General features: G+C 36.6%; 1 protein-coding gene across 2 annotated transcripts; it reads left to right on the top strand.

Annotated features, from left to right (window-relative positions):
• The first annotated feature begins 3,377 nt into the window (after positions 1-3,377).
• LOC149817794 (Eukaryotic aspartyl protease family protein) lies at positions 3,378-17,753 on the top strand. 2 transcript variants are annotated; one of them, XM_089984209.1, is made up of 10 exons: positions 3,378-3,814; positions 3,929-4,064; positions 4,835-5,070; positions 5,241-5,465; positions 5,576-5,711; positions 5,788-5,861; positions 5,947-6,049; positions 6,130-6,187; positions 17,143-17,214; positions 17,295-17,753. In XM_089984209.1, exons 1-10 carry the CDS (start codon positions 3,507-3,509, stop codon positions 17,507-17,509), a joined length of 1,563 nt encoding a protein of 520 aa, XP_089840335.1. In that variant the 5' UTR covers positions 3,378-3,506; the 3' UTR covers positions 17,510-17,753. The 2 variants fall into 2 exon arrangements, with proteins under 2 accessions (XP_089840335.1, XP_089840336.1); XM_089984210.1 differs by having other exon boundaries at positions 3,416-3,814; positions 17,143-17,233; positions 17,702-17,753.
• The last annotated feature ends 201 nt before the right edge of the window (positions 17,754-17,954 follow it).

Here is a 17,954-nt window from a genome sequence, read left to right as displayed (position 1 = left end):
AAAAGTCGAATGAAAAAATGTGAGGAAAATGAGAGAGAGAGACCTGAAAATGGTGGTGGTGGAAGATGAATTTAGCTCTTGTTGTAGCTGCCCATCGAATGAGATGTGTTGTGGGTGAATGGTTGCCCTAATGCAAAAGTATTTTTTGATAGAAAAAATTCCTCCACCCCCTTCAAGCGAAAATATTTTTTGTATAAAAAATTATACTTAAAAAAATATTTATTTAAAAAAATTTCTCTCATTTTGGAACAGTTGGAAAAGGATAAGTTTTTCAAAGTAAAAATAAAAAAAATGTGTTTTCTCTTTTTGTGAATTAGTTTCGGCTACTCATTTTTTGCAAATTAGTTCCTGCCTTATTAGTTTTTTATAAAATGGAAAGACTCCGTGGGGGTAGAAATGTTAATTTATCTGTCCTTAAACGTCCATTAACCCTAAGTTAATGAAAAGGCAAGGACCAATTTTGCATATCTCATGAGGCAAAATTTATTTTGCAAATCCATAAGGCAACATAACATGGGAAAGGAGCACATATTCCATACATGCTACTATAATAAAGTTTCTTGGAGTCTGAAAATCTTTTTACAAATATGGAGCTAAAAAGGTGCAAGCATGAACACTTTTGCTTTTGACGCCTTTGCACTTGTACTTAACAATCTAACAGGCATAATCAAGGGTAAAAGTCATGTTCGCATTGATTTTCAAAGATTGTTGAAAATCAATAGCAAGACCTAACCAGGGTCTAACATGTGGAGTTTCTTATTGACCAATTGTGAATCCATAGACACAAGGGATTTGGTGTAGTTGGATGAGGCTTAAATCGTCTAAGTTGAGGGGTAAGCCCTTGGAGTTTTATTCGAGGCTGAGCAAGTGCGACTAGGTCTCTACATCTGGAACGGTTTGTCCGAGTTAATTTTTTTTTATGAAAGATCCATGCTTTTGAATTAGTGAGAAATATTACTATTTAACGTCATCAATTTGTGTGTGTGTGTGGTGGGGGGGTGGTGGCACTAGGCCTCACGGCCTAGTTAGCCTCACAACACGTGTTTCCGTCACGTAAACTTCTTATCCAGCGGAATGTCAACTTAGCAAACCCTTCTTTCTAATAAGTCCTTTCGAACATGGTCCATTACGTATCCGATCGCCACTTTCGTGCACAGCCGTCCTATACCGACTAGCACCTTCAACCGCCAAGCCAACCATGCCTTACTACTCTCACAAGCAAACACATGTTGGCAATAGCTGAAACATGTCTTCACGGCATTACCAACTTAACCAACATCCAACACGGGTCATGGGGAGCATGGCACATCCCAAAGCCTTTATCGATGTATGCCATGCCTCCAACTATCATTGCGAGCCAACCTTCCTGAATTTCAGCCATCCACGCCAACAACGCATAGATGGCTTAGCCTCGCGTGAGTGAGAAATTTTTTTTCTATTTGTATACAAATTCTTTGTTGCACATCTTGTCAACAGAAATTCAATACGCTGCAGGCTTGAATCGGTTATTTTTTAATAATTGCAAAAAATACCCAAAAATGCTTTTTTAAAATTTATTCTAATGGTTTTAACATGTGTCACATTATGATTGATTGACACACTATAACTTTTTATTATTTTTGAGCTGATACAGAATGATTCAGTTGAGTATCGGTATCGACCCCAATACAGCTGAATCATTGGCCTAACGATTCAGGGCCGATACCGATACTGACAACTATTCAGGGTCGATACCGATACTGACAACATTGGTCTGGATGATCTAGTGTCTACTCTGAGCTGACCTAATTTCTCGGGAAAGCATCAATCGTTTCAATTGATTAGGAAAAGGGTTGGGTAGGAAATCAAAATCAGACTTGGTCTTGGTTATTATATCACTTTCTTAGTGGTTAGACCATCAACGTCAACCAGGGGAGCACCAGTCTTGCGACATTAAAGTTTCCCCCTACCATTGACTCGTAAGATTTTGACAGAAGAAACTCACAATCTCTTGGGAGAAGAAGCTCCCCGACCCGAACCTAACACAAGATGGACCCATTTGTAGGGTCCAAACTTTAAAAATGTTACCCATTTGTAGGGTAGGTTGTTGGGTCAATTATCAGTGAGCTGATATCTTTTCATTTTTTTATGACGAAGTTCCCTGTCGAAACGTGTAAATTTCGGGTGGGATTTACCGGCACCCAAACCTTCACTGAGCCCACCAGGGAACGATGCTCGTAAATTTGAACCTAGACCATCTGCCAAGCGGCCTAGGACCCAACCTACTTTTCCAAGCCCCCTTTGGGGCACATGCATTTTGTATTTGAATTCTGATATGATAAACCCGAATCTGAATCCGAGTATAAATCATATTCGATTTCGTATCCAACCCGAATCAGGTCAGTTATAGGATAACCACCGATCCGTAGACATTTTTTTTAGGCTCACAAGCAGAAGCGTGGTGACTCCCTGGGGGCAAGGGGTAGGGGTAAGCCCATGGAGTTTTACGCTGCAAGGACAGCAATTGTAAGTATGCTTGTTATATAATGATAAGTATGCTTCCTGCTTGCTTCCTAAGCAATTCTTTGTAGTTTCTTCATCAATTCCTTTCTCCTTGCTTCTCCCTTGTCTTGTATTCAATTAAGTGTAAATGTTGGGTTTTAAGCTAGTTGGTGTCAGATTTGGTTTTATGTAATTTTATCCAAACCTGAATCCCAAATCAAACCCGATTAAGTTGGACTTGGAAATGCCTAAACCCGACCCGTTTACATCCCTGCACATTAGTGACTGTGCATGCCGTGTTAGATTCTTGAATCTATGATATGCTGCCCCCCAAACTTATCCTAAAAAGATTTAAATATATAGCTCCATGGATGAAAAAGGACATAAAGTAGCAAAAGAGAGACAAGTAAAAGAACCGGTCCAATTATTGGTCAAATTGGATCATGCATAACCCGGCAATGTATCTTTTGAAAAGTGGGTCTAGTATATACTAGATCCAGATTCTGTTCACATCTCACAGTGGAGACTCCAGGACCTAATCGCAATCTGATTCCTTGCAGTAATGGAAATTGTGAAGGAATGGGCCGTTTCTAATCCAAGAGAGAGAGAGAGAGATGATTTGTCTTTGAGAGAGAGAGAACGGGAAACGTAGAAGAAATTATAAAGCTGTGCGAGAGTTGGTGTAAAAAGTAAGAGAGAGAGAGAGAGAGGGAGGAAAAAGAAGAGAGAGAGAGGGAACGTCCCCGTTGACTACCTCTCTCTCTTTCACAGGCCTCCGCAGGAGCAGAAATTTCTCATCTTTTTCGTTAATTCTTCTTCTTTAACGATAATATATATATATATATATATATATATATATATATATATATATATATATATATATATAGAGGGAGAGAGAGGGGATATGAAGGAACCTTCCTCCTCTTCCTTCTACATAAACTCTTCTCCCTCCCCCCCTCCTCTTTCTCTCCCTCCTCCTTCTCGGCTCCCTCCCTAGTACTTTCCCTATTGGGTTCTCCCCCTCGATGGGGACCTCCGACGCTCTCTGGTTAGCTTTGATCCTCCTCCTCGCGACCCTCTCGCTAATCGGGCCATCCGACGGCCGGACGTTCAGCTTCGACGTCCACCACAGGTTCTCCGATCACGTCCGGGACTGGATGAGCTCCGCTGCCGGCTTCTCGGTCGAGGACTGGCCGGAGAAGGGCAGCGTCGACTACTACGCCGCGCTCTTTCACCACGATCGGGTGCTTCGCGGCCGGAATTTGGCAGGAAACGGCCCGCCGTTCACCTTCGCCGACGGGAACATGACCCTCCACATCAATTCTTTGGGATTGTACGCGTTCTTCGCTCCCTCTCCTTCTCTTGATCTTCACGTTTTTTGCTGCTTGTTCGGAGTATTGCGTAAAAGCGAGGGGTTTTACTCTGTTTTTTTTTTTATGGCTTGAAGTTTGTACTATACGACGGTTGAGATAGGGACGCCGGGTGTGAGCTTTCTGGTGGCGTTGGATACGGGTAGCGATCTCTTCTGGGTGCCGTGCGACTGCTCCAGTTGTGCTTCTCCTAGATCCGTCAAGGGTTTGCCTGTATGTTTCAATCACCTCTTTCTCGTTCTTTGATGAATTTGTGGAGCTTTCTGATGGAATTTTATCTCAATTACTTTTGTACGTGGAATCATCGATCAGTGGGTCTAAGTTACGAAAAGATCTTGTTAATTGATTGATTGATTGATGGTTACTATGTAGTTAAACTCAATCGGATTCGTCGATCATGGTGTAAGTTTCTATGTTTCTTGAGGTTTTGGGGAACAATAGAATTTTGACGTTAAAGGATGGGAACGTTGATATGATTGGGGTTTAGGTGGCAACAAGAAGGAAACAAACTCTCGAGTTATTGCATCTCTGAATTGATAAGCGTTTGTTCAAAAGTTTGAGTTTTGCTGGTTTTCTGAGTGCTTCTTTCTTGTTGCATTGTATTGAAACTAGTTAATTCTGTCAATTACTCCGTGACTGTTGTCTCTTTGAGTTTAGTCATGCACCCATTGACATTACAGAATGTTGGGTGCTCTCAATTGTGTCAATCGTTCTAGAATGCCGTACTCGAAATTTGATGATAGGTCAGGAAAAACTGCCATGTGGATGGGTTGTGACTTTTGGGAAACATTGGTCAAGGATAGTGACTTGGGCATTCTCACCTGTACAGAAGTAAAATCTTGTTCGTTCTTTATTCATCTCCTTTGAATGAAGGCCTGAAACTATTTGGCATCTGTCTATCACTATATCGACACATTCCTAGTTACTGAATCTACAGTAAGAAAAAAACCTTACCTCTTTATCTGTTCATTATATTGTTTTAGGGTGTTGAGCTCAACATTTACAGTCCTATGATGTCTACAACAAGCAAACATGTGACCTGCAGTACTAGTCTCTGTGGTTCACAAAGACAATGCTCTGGAACAACTGATCTGTGCCGTTACAAGGTTGCGTATGTTTCTGCTGATACTTCATCATCAGGGGTTCTAATAGAGGATGTTATGTACCTAACTACAGACGATAGCCAGCCAAAGGCAATCAACACCTCAATAGTATTTGGGTACGACTTTTTTTTCCTATGCATGGAAATTCTGTTTCGCATTTAACTGCTCAAGTACAAGCTGTTCGATGAATACAATTTTTAATGATTAAATTTGTTATACCCTTGGTCATTTTGATTTCAAATTTCTAGCATCAAAAGTCATCTTGTGTGTTTCTTTCACAATGCAGTTGTGGACAGGTTCAGACTGGCTCCTTTCTTGATGGTGCTGCTCCAAATGGTCTATTTGGGCTTGGGATGGAGAATATATCTGTCCCTAGCGTTCTGGCTAGTTCTGGCCTTATAGCAGATTCTTTTTCCATGTGCTTTGGTCGTGATGGTATTGGAAGAATCAACTTTGGGGACAAAGGTAGCCCTGACCAAGAAGTAACTCCATTTAATGTGGATCAACTACAGTGAGTACCTTATTCACTTCATGAAGTATGTGTTGAAAACACAACATTTTATATGGTTCACAAATGGATTTGAAGGTTTGCACTTTAGTTTGCTTTAATAAAATGTGCAGCCCAATGTACAACATTACTATTACTGAAATACAAGTGGGTGCTAAACTTATCAAGAAGAAGCTTTACGCGCTGTTTGACACTGGGACCTCTTTCACTTATTTAGCTGATCCAATCTACACACTTATTGCAGAGAATGTAAGTGCTTTGACAATTTTTTACTAGTAGATTTATAGCTTATGTGATTCTTAGGCATGTAGCATTTCTTTTGCAGTTTAACTCACAAACTCATGATGCTCTGTATAAGCCTGATTCCAGGCTCCCGTTTGAGCATTGTTATAATACCAGGTAATCAACCTGCACTTGTACGTGTCATTTAATATCATTTAAAAAAAACACTGTATATGAAATCTAATAATTTTGTCGCATGCAGTTTGGACAAAAATTCCACACTTAATATTCCAGAAATCAGTATAACAATGGATGGCGGGGGCAACTTTCCTGTGAAATTTCCCATATTTTTGTTCTCTACCCCGGTAGGTAACATGCTATATGGTGGTACTGCAAACGGATCTTGCTACTTAGACCTTATGATCTAGCTTATCATGATATGCAGGTACACCGTATGTATTGTCTCGCTGTTGTGAAGAGTAATGGTTTGAACATCATTGGCCGTAAGTTCCTTATTCACCTTCAGTAGTTATTTCATATTTGTTTGCCTTATTTTTTGGGGGATATTCTCTCTCTTTCTCTCTCTCTCTCTCTCCTTTTCAAATGTTGAATTTACAACAAAAGAAAGAGTTCTGGGTTTATTTTCAACTTTCAACTTATGTAGCTTTTGATCTTGGCAAGCATTCTACCATTCTTTAGGGATTGCATATATTTAAGAATCTCCTTTTTGAGATGAAAAAATGTCCAAGGCATGAAAGATGAAAACTCAATTGTGGTTTACTGTAGAAGAGAATAAGCAAAGCATTTAAGTCTGAACGATAAGAACTTTAACTCGGTGGATCTCTAGGCTACTATCCTTTGTGAAAATACCTTAGCTTTGGTATTTGTATTAATTGCATTTTTGGCAAGTTGCAACAGGGAAAGCTGAAAGAAAAATGAAGTATTAACAAAGATTAGCTTGATGCATTTCTAAGGCAAAAAAATTGTGGATGAACACTGGTATTCTTCAATTCAAATTTCAAAGTATTCAATAAATTAAATAATTGAGGGATCCAAAACTTTTAGCTCCACAGATCACGTCCAAGCTTTCATCTTCAATGCAGAGTTTTCTGATGTATTAAAAATGTTTTAAACAATATGGCCAATGTATAGCTACTGCTTCAGTTAAGTCTGCAGTTTGCATTAACCAGATAGTACTTTTTTCTTTTTTCTTTCCAAAATCAAAAGGTGAAATTGCTAATAAAGTAATTGATGTGTGGTTGGCTGTGGGCTTTGCACCCCTAGCTTCCGATATCTAGAATTGAATATAAAAACCCAAATCAAAGATAAGTATAAAGTGCAAAAGGGTGCCAGCGGCCATTGCGGCAGCCATCCCTTGGTTTCTGGGGTTCGAAACTACATCTAAGAGCATGCCTGATGGTAAGGTCTGATGATAACCCTGTTACATGGATTTTGCTGACTTGCTAATTTTCACGCTAAGTCAGCTCTGCCCTTAAAGAAATCTTAAAATTTGGTAGCAAAAAAGGAAGTAGAATTTTGAGGAAAAATACTTTTATCACTCTATTTTGACAAGTCCGTTTGATCAAGGTTAGCATCTGCTCATAAGTGCTTACCAAGATAGCGCTGTCTTTAGCCACATTGATACACCGCAAGGTGGTGTTCATAATGTAAACCTTGTGATAAAGCTAGTCTAACAAATTTTCCCAATATTTCATTATTTTTGTCTTCCTCCTCTTCATTTGTTTCCAGATTGATTATGATAATTCTGCTGCCCTGTTATCTGCAATAAGTGGCAAAACGTGCATCCTTTTACACAATACATTTACAATCAAGCTTAGACTGAAATGAACACAAATTCATTTCATGATTGCTAGAAACTGGCATTTCTGAAGCTCGATTCCGATGACATGGGAAGCAGTCTTTTAGGGACATAGGGTTTTAGGCATAGATTTTCATATTGATTAAAAAGCTGCAGAGTTAATGAAATATGATTCTTATAAGAAGGAAAAATGGTTGACTTGATTTAATCAAATTGAGATAAACCAGATGATATTTTTTATAGTTCTTAATAAACACAAAGTTTTACTCATCCTAGAATATGCATTTAAAAGAATAAGCCAAGGCAAAGATGTTCAAAAGATTCTTCTCTTTATAAGAACCTGTACACTTTTATGTATTCTTTTACCTATAGTTCATGTACGTGTTAAGCTAGAATTATATGGACACGCAAAAAATGACACTGGACATGCCATTTCTGTGCAGTTTCCTATTAGGAATAGTATATATTGGGACGGAACTTGGTCAAAATCTAAAGTATCCCTGTGACATAGGATAAAATTCATGTTATTTGCTGCTTAGTAGTTATTATGGTATTATTAAATAATTACGCCAAAAGGGCTTGGGTGTCAGTGACCCCACCCAGGGTTTACCTCGCAGGGGTCAGGTAGGGATGCAAATGATTCAGATTCGAAACAGCTAAATACATGGGGATTTGAATTGGAATCGGAATCGAATCCGGAACAGCCAAAAAGTGCAAAACCTCCATCCAGGATCTGGTCCATTAAGTGGCCTGGTTCTCGGCGAGGGTGTAATGAGATATTGCGGAAATATAAAAAGTGCATACAAGCACTTACAACAATGAATAAAAGAGACAATATCACAAATCCACTAAGAGACAATACAAGCACAAGCCTTTAAGAAGGCAACAATATAAAAAGCCTCTTATTGAAAAGAGAGAGAGCTCTCAAGAATGAACAATATACAAGGGGATCACCCCTATTTATACAAAAGGGAGAGGAGAGAAAGAGAGGCAAAATGCCTTAAAAGGAGAGCCCAAAAGGGGGCTCCCATGGAGTCGTTGGGAGCCCCCAACGGTCACATTTGTGACCGTTGGGGGCTCCAACGACTCTATGGTTGGAGCCCCTTTTGGCCTTTAAAAAATACAAAAAATTAAATGAAAAAATAAGAAAAGAAAAATACATTTTAACAAAAAACTGAAAATAGTTGTTTTCTAAAACAACTATGTAAATTTACAAAAATACCCCTATCGGGTATTGATGTAATATTATATATATATATATATATATATATATATATATATATATATATATATATATATATATATATATATATATATATATATATATATATATATATATATATATATATATAAGATATACATTTTAACACCCCCCCTCAAACTTTACGGGGAAATGACAGAAAGTTTGCCAAGAAGGAACATGAAGCGAGGAGTCGGAAGAGCTTTAGTAAAGAAGTCCGCCAACTGATATTTTGAAGTGACATACGGTAGCGTAATTGTTCCTCGTAAGAATTCGTCACGAACATAGTGGCAATCCATTTCGATATGTTTTGTACGCTCATGGAATGTATGATTGCTCGCAATATAGATGACACTCTTGTTGTCACAACATAATTTTGAGGCTTCGGTAATATCAACTCTTTAAGCAGACTGTGAAACCATACAAGTTCTATTGTCGTGGTTGCCATAGCCCAATACTCAGCTTCCGTGGATGACAGTGAAACTTTTTGTTGCTTCTTGCATCGCAGGCAATCAAAGAGTCCCCTAAAAAGACACAAAAACCAATAGTTGAGACTCGATCATTGGGATTACCTCCCCAATCTGCATCAGTATAAGCAAGAAGATTCAAGGAAGAAGAGGAGGATAAAAATAGCCCTTTATTGATGGTATTCCGAATGTAGCGGATGATTTGGAGAACAACACTCATATGCACAGTTGTAGGAGCATGCTGAAATTGGCTAACTGAGTGAACCACATGGGTGATATCTGGTCTGGTGATGGTTAAATAGGTAAGAGACCCAATGAGTTGTCTGTAAGGTGTGGGATTTTCCAATATCCTCGAGAAGAATATGCAACTTCAATTCCAAGAAAATATCTAAGAAAACCTAAATCAGACATATCAAAATTATTGTTTAACATATTTTTAACATCAATAATACTATTTTGATCATTCCCAGTGATAATCATATCATCAACATAAAGCAACAATATTATGATACTAGTACCTGCATTTTTAACAAAAAGAGCAGTGTCAGTATAACAAGAGTGAAATCCTAACTTTACCATGATATCACTGAAACGATCATACCAAGCCTTAAGAGCTTGTTTGAGGCCATATAATGCCTTCAAAAGCCGAAGTGTTTGACCTTGCTTAACATTAATTCTGGGTGGCGGATCCATGTAAACTTCTTCACTTAAACTGCCATTTAAAAATGCATTTTTTACATCAAGTTGATAAATAGGCCATTTTTTGGTTGATGCGACAGCTATTAAGGTTCTGACACTGGTCATGCGGGCTACGGGAGCGAATGTTTCTTCATAATCAACGCCATATTCTTGGGAGTATCCCTTAGCGACTAATCTAGCTTTATATCGTTCTAAAGAGCCATCGCTTTTAGTTTTAACTTTGAAGACCCAGCGACACCCAATAGGTTTTTTGTGTGAGGGCAGATTAACTATTTCCCAAGTATTAGCCTTTTTTAACACATTTAGTTCAACTTGCATTGCTTCAACCCAATGTGGTATAGATTTAGCTTGATTATAGTGAGCGGGTTCAAAATAAGAATGTAAGGTTATTAAACACGCCCGATAGTTAGGGGTTAAGGAATCATAGGATACAAACCTATTTGGGGGTATTGATATTCTAGAAGAATGTCTAACTTGTGGTTCCTCAGTAGATTCAGAAATTTGAGAGTATTTTTCAAGGGCACTAATAGGATTTTCTTGATTTCTTCTTGAGTAAACATTTATATTTATATCACTATCATTTATATTTGAATCACTATCATTTGAGGATATTATATCAGGATGGGACACTTCACGTGTATCTTCTATGTTTTCAAGAAAATCTTCTTGTATGTCATCAATAAGATCATATAAGAATATATAATCAATTTCATTTGTTTCTTCTATTTTATCAAAACCCTTCTCTTCTTCTAGAAATGTTACATCTTTTGAAACATATAGTTTATCATTTTTAAAATCATAACATCTATACCCTTTTTTATTTTCACCATATCCTAAAAAAACACATTCAATTGCTTTTGGAGACAACTTATCCCTTTTATGTAATAAGACAAAACATTTGCAACAAAAAATACGAAGACGATTGAAATCAGGTGAAAATTTGAAGAGTTTTTCATAGGGAGAAGCATTTTTTAATTTGGAAGAAGACATTCTATTGATTAGATAAGTTGAGGTTAGAACGACTTCGGCCCTAAACTTCTTTGGAATATTCCTAGAGACAAGTAATGTTCTAGCGGTTTCTATAATGTGCCTATGTTTCCTTTTTGCTAGGCCATTTTGTTGAGGAGTCTTCGGACATGACTTTTGATGGCAAATTTCATTTTGGGTTAAATAGTTTTGAAATTCGTGGGATAAGTATTTACCACCGTAATCGGATCTTAAAATAGATATGTTATTTTGGAATTGATTTTAAATCTTTTTATGAAAATCTTTAAAGGAAGTAAATACTTCTGATTTATGACTAAGAAAATAAATCCAAACATACCGAGTAAAGTCATCAATAAAAGTAACATAATATGAATAACCCCCTTTAGACATAACCGGAGAAGGCCCCCAAACATCCGAATGCACCAATTCAAAAGGTCTTGATGAGAGAAAAGTTCTAGTTGGAAATGGAATAGACTTCATTTTTCCAAAAATGCAATCTTTGCAATTAATTTCTTTTTCCTTACAAAATTTGTTTCCAAAAGGAAAGAGATACATTTTGGAATAACTTGGATGACCAAGTCTTTTATGCCAAGTTTCCATGTTTTTTTCTTAGACATAAGAACAAAAATAATTTGTAGGGAGATCGAGATGATCCATATAATAGAGGTCTCCCTTTCTATGGCCTTGCCCAATCCGCTTCCCGGACCAGAGATCTTGCACAAAGCAACCATTAGATGAGAAAGATATTTCACATCCATGGTCGGCAATTTGAGAGACCGAAAAAAGGTTTAAATTTAGTTTGGGAACAACTCTTACTTTTGGAACACAAAAATTTTGAGAATCTTTAAAAGAGCCAATACTTGAAATTTTAAAAAAAGTTCCATCGGCCGTAGAAACACAAGAGTCCTTTGAATTGGTGCAAACATCAATAAGTGCATTTTCATGGGGGGTCATATGAAAAGACGCTCCAGAGTCAAGGATCCAAGAATACGTACCGGGTGAAGATGACGAAGCAATAGCCGCACCCGATGTGGAGAAAGAAACTTTTAGAATTTGCTGGAGAGCCATAGATATTTGTCCAAGAGTTTCTTTGATGTCATTGTTCTTGCCTTCATCTTCTTTGGTGGTAGTTTCTGTTAGAAAGTGAGTTGGAATACATTGGGTTCAATAATGAACCCATACATATGCACGTGAAGTGCAAATATACCCATTAAAGGGAAACAACACAAGCACATAATGTGCTAACCCATAAAAAGGGAAAAATATGACATAAAGTCATAAGTTGCATATCATTGAAGAAACAATGGACAAGGGGTAAAAACCCCATTACAATGGAGCATAAGCTCCCTCAAGAAGTAATGGGCATAAAAGGAATACTCATAATAACCCCATTACATATGATGACACTTAGATAATGGGCATAAAAGGAAAAGACTTTTAAGGCAATAAACTTGTAATGAAAATAAACCTTGAATGAAACAATATTCCTTTTTAAAAAAGAATACTCATAATAACATTTTGGAATAAATGCAAGTAAAACGTATCTTCAACAAGATACTACAACCGATAAAATAATATTCTTTAGAACAAATGTGTGAACATACACACCAAGAACACTTGTGAAAAAACACAAGAACACATGTGCACAACGAGCACAACATACGGAATCACAAATGTGCAAATGCACTCATAAGATTCATAAACAAATAAAAGGTTGGGCTATAATCCCAAAACATCTTGATTTTAAATGTACCTTAAAACATTTAAGGTTTCAAATACCATATGTCCATCACATTTACATAGAAGCATCCATAATATCAATGGCACAAGAGAAAAAATGAGTGTCACACTCATAATTAGAGATCAAATAACAAATCATTTTAGAGTCCCAAGGTGCCCATAACTCACCTTAACAACCATCTATAATATGGAAGGTGGACAATCTAAAAATGATACAACACGAGGTGCCCATAACTCACCTCGACAAACATCTCTAATATAACAATACTAAGGCCAAATAAATGATGCATTAAATAACATGTGATGGACAAACATAAATGCCACAAAAGGGCAATAAACACATAAGGAATCATTTTCCAAATAAAAGTTTTTACAAAGAGGACCGATTAACAAATTGAATCAAAGGTCCAATATAATCCATCAAAACAATTTTGCATAAACACGAATTATGCTTAATCTTCAAAAGAAGTCTTGTACACCAAAAAAGGCTTACTATGCAACATAACATGAAATATTAAGCAACATCATGTGTATGAACCGATTTGGAACAAACAAGCCTTAACTATGAAAGACATAAGGTGCAATTAAACGGTGAAGTTGGTGAAGTTCAAAAAATAACAAACTTAGGCCAATATAGGCATTCATAAAGATGGTGAAGTTCGAAAAACTTATGAAATCTACTATTGCAACTTAAAAATGATAAACAATCATGAAATCTTCATAAAAGAGTATATAATCACAAGAAGATAATAAGGACCGAAAGGCTCCTTAAGGAGAGTTTAAACAAAAAACATATACAACTCCCAAAGAAGGAGAAAACTCCATTAAAGTGGAAGAAATCCCAACAAAATAGATTCATTAACAAAACCTTATGATAAATAAGATTGTACTATGGCTTAAATAAAAAGTAAACATTTATTGAGGAAAAATTTAACACTCTTAAGTTTTATCAAAAAACATGACTTAATAGATTATTACCTACTCCTAATGAAATAAGTACACAATAAACATTAGTGAAGACCATAACTTTTGTAATGAAATATGCGGAAAAGCAAAAGAGTGCATTAAGCACTTACAACATTCACTAATGAACAAACAAAAGGGCAAACACCAAAACCCACAAGAGACAATCACAACATATAAATGTCTCTTATTGAAAAGAGAGAGAACTCTCTAAATGTTGAAGATGGAAAGAAAATCACCATATTCCATAAGATCATTTTAAAACTTAATTCAACCGGTATTATATATAAAAAAAACTTTCTTAATTAAATGTTGCTCATATAAAACGGACACATAATATGGAATTTTTCATATATGCCAAACATTTTTCAAAAAACTATATTTCACAAGCATTTTAATCTTAACATACCTTTCTTTAAAGACTAAACATTCATATGAAGATATTTTCATAAACAAGGTTAGGTTTAAAATGTAAATTCAAAGTTCCAACGGTCATAAATTTTTACCGACCTATTAAAGCAAGTTTTGAGCAATCATATATCTAATTTTTCGCCAAACAAGTTATCATTTAAAGTTTTTCAAAGAAAAACATACGAAAACGATTCAATGGAGTAGCAAGTAACTCAAAAAAGACATAATGACAAAAAGCACACATAAAGAAAAGAACATATTACATTCTTCATACAATACTCAAAGAAATAGAATGCATACCGAATAACTATAAGAAAGACAATAGAGAGAAACGAATACTTCACCATTTTTCTTTAACAAATTCTTGAATACCACGCTTCCCGATGCACCAAAGAGCAACTCGATCTCAACCTTGCTCTGATACCATGTTAGAAAGTGAGTTGGAATACATTGGGTTCAATAATGAACCCATACATATGCACGTGAAGTGCAAATATACCCATTAAAGGGAAACAACACAAGCACATAATGTGCTAACCCATAAAACCCATAAAAAGGGAAAAATATGACATAAAGTCATAAGTTGCATATCATTGAAGAAACAATGGACAAGGGGTAAAAACCCCATTACAATGGAGCATAAGCTCCCTCAAGAAGTAAGAAAATACAAAGGGGAGAGCCCCTGTTTATAAGCAAGAAAAGGAGCCACAAAGGGGGCTCCCAAGAGAGTCGTTGGGAGCCCCCAACGGTCACATATGTGACCGTTGGAGGCTCCCCAACGACTCTTTGGGGAGCCTCCCTATGTGGCACAACAGCCGAAAATTAAAAAGGAAAAAAGGAAGAAAAATAAAAAATAAAAATGGAAAATTACAAGCAATATTCCAAAGTGGAATATGCGCAAAACAGGAATTTACAGAAATACCCTTTTGGGTGAATAAAGAATATATATTTATATTCATATATATATAGATATACATATACATATATATGTATATGTATCTATATATATATATATGAATATAAATATATACGAGATTACAAATGACGATAATACATATTTTAACAGTTTCTTCAAGAGAGGCCACCTTAGGCTTGAAAGTTCCATTAAGCTTTGAACAAGTGAGTTTAATGTGACCCGACTCATAGCAATGATGACAAACAATCATTTTTCTTCCTCCATTGTAGTTTCCTTGTTTCCCAAAATGAGGAGGTTTATAGGTTCTAACATTGTTACCCGGTTTTGATACGGCAAGTACTTCATCAACATGTTTACTCATGCCAAGCCTTGTCTCCTCTTGAGTGATTTCGGCAATAGCATCCTCAATAGGAGGAAAAATAGATCTATGGAGAAGTGAGGATCTCACTTGCTCAAATTCGGGACGTAGCTCAAAAAGGAATTGAAGCAATCGTTCTTGTTCCATTTGTTTTTGTCTTAAATCAATATCTTCCATAGAAACCCATTTTGGCTCCAAGAGAGTCAATTCATCCCATAGTGGGTTTAGGGCACTATAATAGTCTTGAATGCTAGAATCACCTTGTTTGGTGGTTTTAATCTTTTTTTGCAAGAAATATGCTCTTGCAAGATTCTTTTGGGTATACATACCCTTCATAAAGGACCAAGCCTCATTGGCTCTACGAAATTTAGCTATATTAGCACATACCTTAAGCTCAACATTGTTCATAAACCACGCAAGGATTTTTGCGTGATTGCTTTCCCAATCTTCCACTTCCTTTTGATGATTTTCAATGGCCTTGAGGCGAGCATCTCCTTTAAGAGTCTTTTCTTGACCTTCTTCGTTCTTTGTGAGCATAAGCTTAGGTTCCGGAACGGTGCCCATGACAAAACCCCAAAGTTTCTTTCCTTTGAGATTATTTTCCATTGCCGATGCCCACATCATATAATTCTTTCCATTGAGCTTGAAGGATAGGTCAATCTTTGCCTCCATGATGTTGCCAAGAAGTGAGAAGAGATTCACCAAATATGAAATACACGAACCACACCTTTCCTTCAAGAATCGAGTGGCTCTGATACCATGTAATGAGATATTGCGGAAATATAAAAAGTGCATACAAGCACTTACAACAATGAATAAAAGAGACAATATCACAAATCCACTAAGAGACAATACAAGCACAAGCCTTTAAGAAGGCAACAATATAAAAATCCTCTTATTGAAAAGAGAGAGCTCTCAAGAATGAAAAATATACAAGGGGATCACCCCTATTTATACAAAAGGGAGAGGAGAGAAAGAGAGGCAAAATGCCTCAAAAGGAGAGCCCAAAAGGGGGCTCCCATGGAGTCGTTGGGAGCCCCCAACGGTCACATTTGTGACCGTTGGGGGCTCCAACGACTCTATGGTTGGAGCCCCTTTTGGCCTTTAAAAAATACAAAAAATTAAATGAAAAAATAAGAAAAGAAAAATACATTTTAACAAAAAACTGAAAATAGTTGTTTTCTAAAACAATTATGTGAATTTACAAAAATACCCCTATCGGGTATTGATGTAATATATATATATATATATATATATATATATATATATATATATATATATATATATATATATATATATATATATATATATATAAGAGATACATTTTAACAGAGGGTTCCTTGTCATAAAAAAAAAGAAATTTCTTGCATTTAAGATATTCACACCAATATTTGTCTTTATTTTAGTTATGCATATAATAAACTAAATTTGCAATCATATAGTTGAAAAATTAAAGATAAATAATTTAGATCTCTCAGGTATTAAATGAACACATACTTTATATTTTCCAAGGCAAAAAATTTATATGATTGGATGTGGTAGTAGTATCATATAGTATGACAAGTTTGACTCTTTATTTCTAAATTTAAAAAGCTTATTAATTCACTCCTTAAACACTTGCTAGTAAACATACCTGAAAAACCCTTGCTTCTCACTTCCGCTCCCCACATCACTTTTCTGTTCCATTTACCTTCTAACAATTCGTCTTGCACAACTTCCTCTGAATTTGTACTGCCAGTTGGCATCTCTCTCTCTCTCTCTCTCTCTCTCTCACTTGCACAGGCACTACAGAGAGCTTCATTTTGTCATATGGGAGGTAACTATCTTAACACCAAATATCTTGTCATCTTGTATGCAGAAAACTTCATGACAGGACACCGGATCATTTTTGATAGAGAGAAGTTTGTCTTGGGTTGGAAGACGTTTGATTGTAAGCACCGCCCATTCAGGTATTTGTTTGCAGTGAATCTTTCCTCCCAAGTAAGTAATGCATTTTTTTTTTCAATTCAGGCTACGACACTGAGGGTTCCACTACACTATCAGTAAGGCCCCCAGCTGTGTCCTTGCCTCCGGCATCCGCTGTTGGCCCCAATAATTTCAATCCACAAGACGCGATAATAAATAAGCCCCCGAGTTCATCTGCACCATCTTTTAGTCATGCTACACAGGTTCTTGGACTAAGTTTCATCATGATTATGTTTATTATTTTATCAAATTTCTTCTGATTTCCCCCCTTCCCCTGGCTCTACATGGAATTTATTATCCCCATGTACTATTACCATACATGTATAATTGCAGCTATTTGGCCTGCCATTGCATTATAGGCATTTCTAGATTGGATTTTCCTGTTGTACACTAGAGCGTGGATTTTCACCATGTAAATATGAATGACTTGAATCTTTGATGTTTATTGACAGGAATTCTTTTGTACTTCAGTGTCAGTTGAAAAAATATATATGTATATAAATCCCATCATGGACTGCACATTGGTTGGCCTCTCTGGTTGCCCTTGAGGTCCCCCCTATCCACTGGGGAGTACACCCAGCTTCGACCTTTCAGCAAGAGACACCACCCGAGAGAGAGTCTACCTTGTCCACTGGCCCCATAAAACGTGTTTGTTTGTGAACTGCAAGAACAGGATTTGTTTTCATACGAAAATGGGTCATTTCC

This window comes from Nuphar pumila, chromosome 13 (genome assembly GCF_984573655.1).
Source record: "Nuphar pumila chromosome 13, dmNupPumi1.hap1.1, whole genome shotgun sequence".
In the NCBI taxonomy this organism is placed as follows: Eukaryota; Viridiplantae; Streptophyta; class Magnoliopsida; order Nymphaeales; family Nymphaeaceae; genus Nuphar; species Nuphar pumila.
Note: the sequence above shows the minus strand (reverse complement) of the source record. Positions and strands in the feature narration are given on the sequence as shown.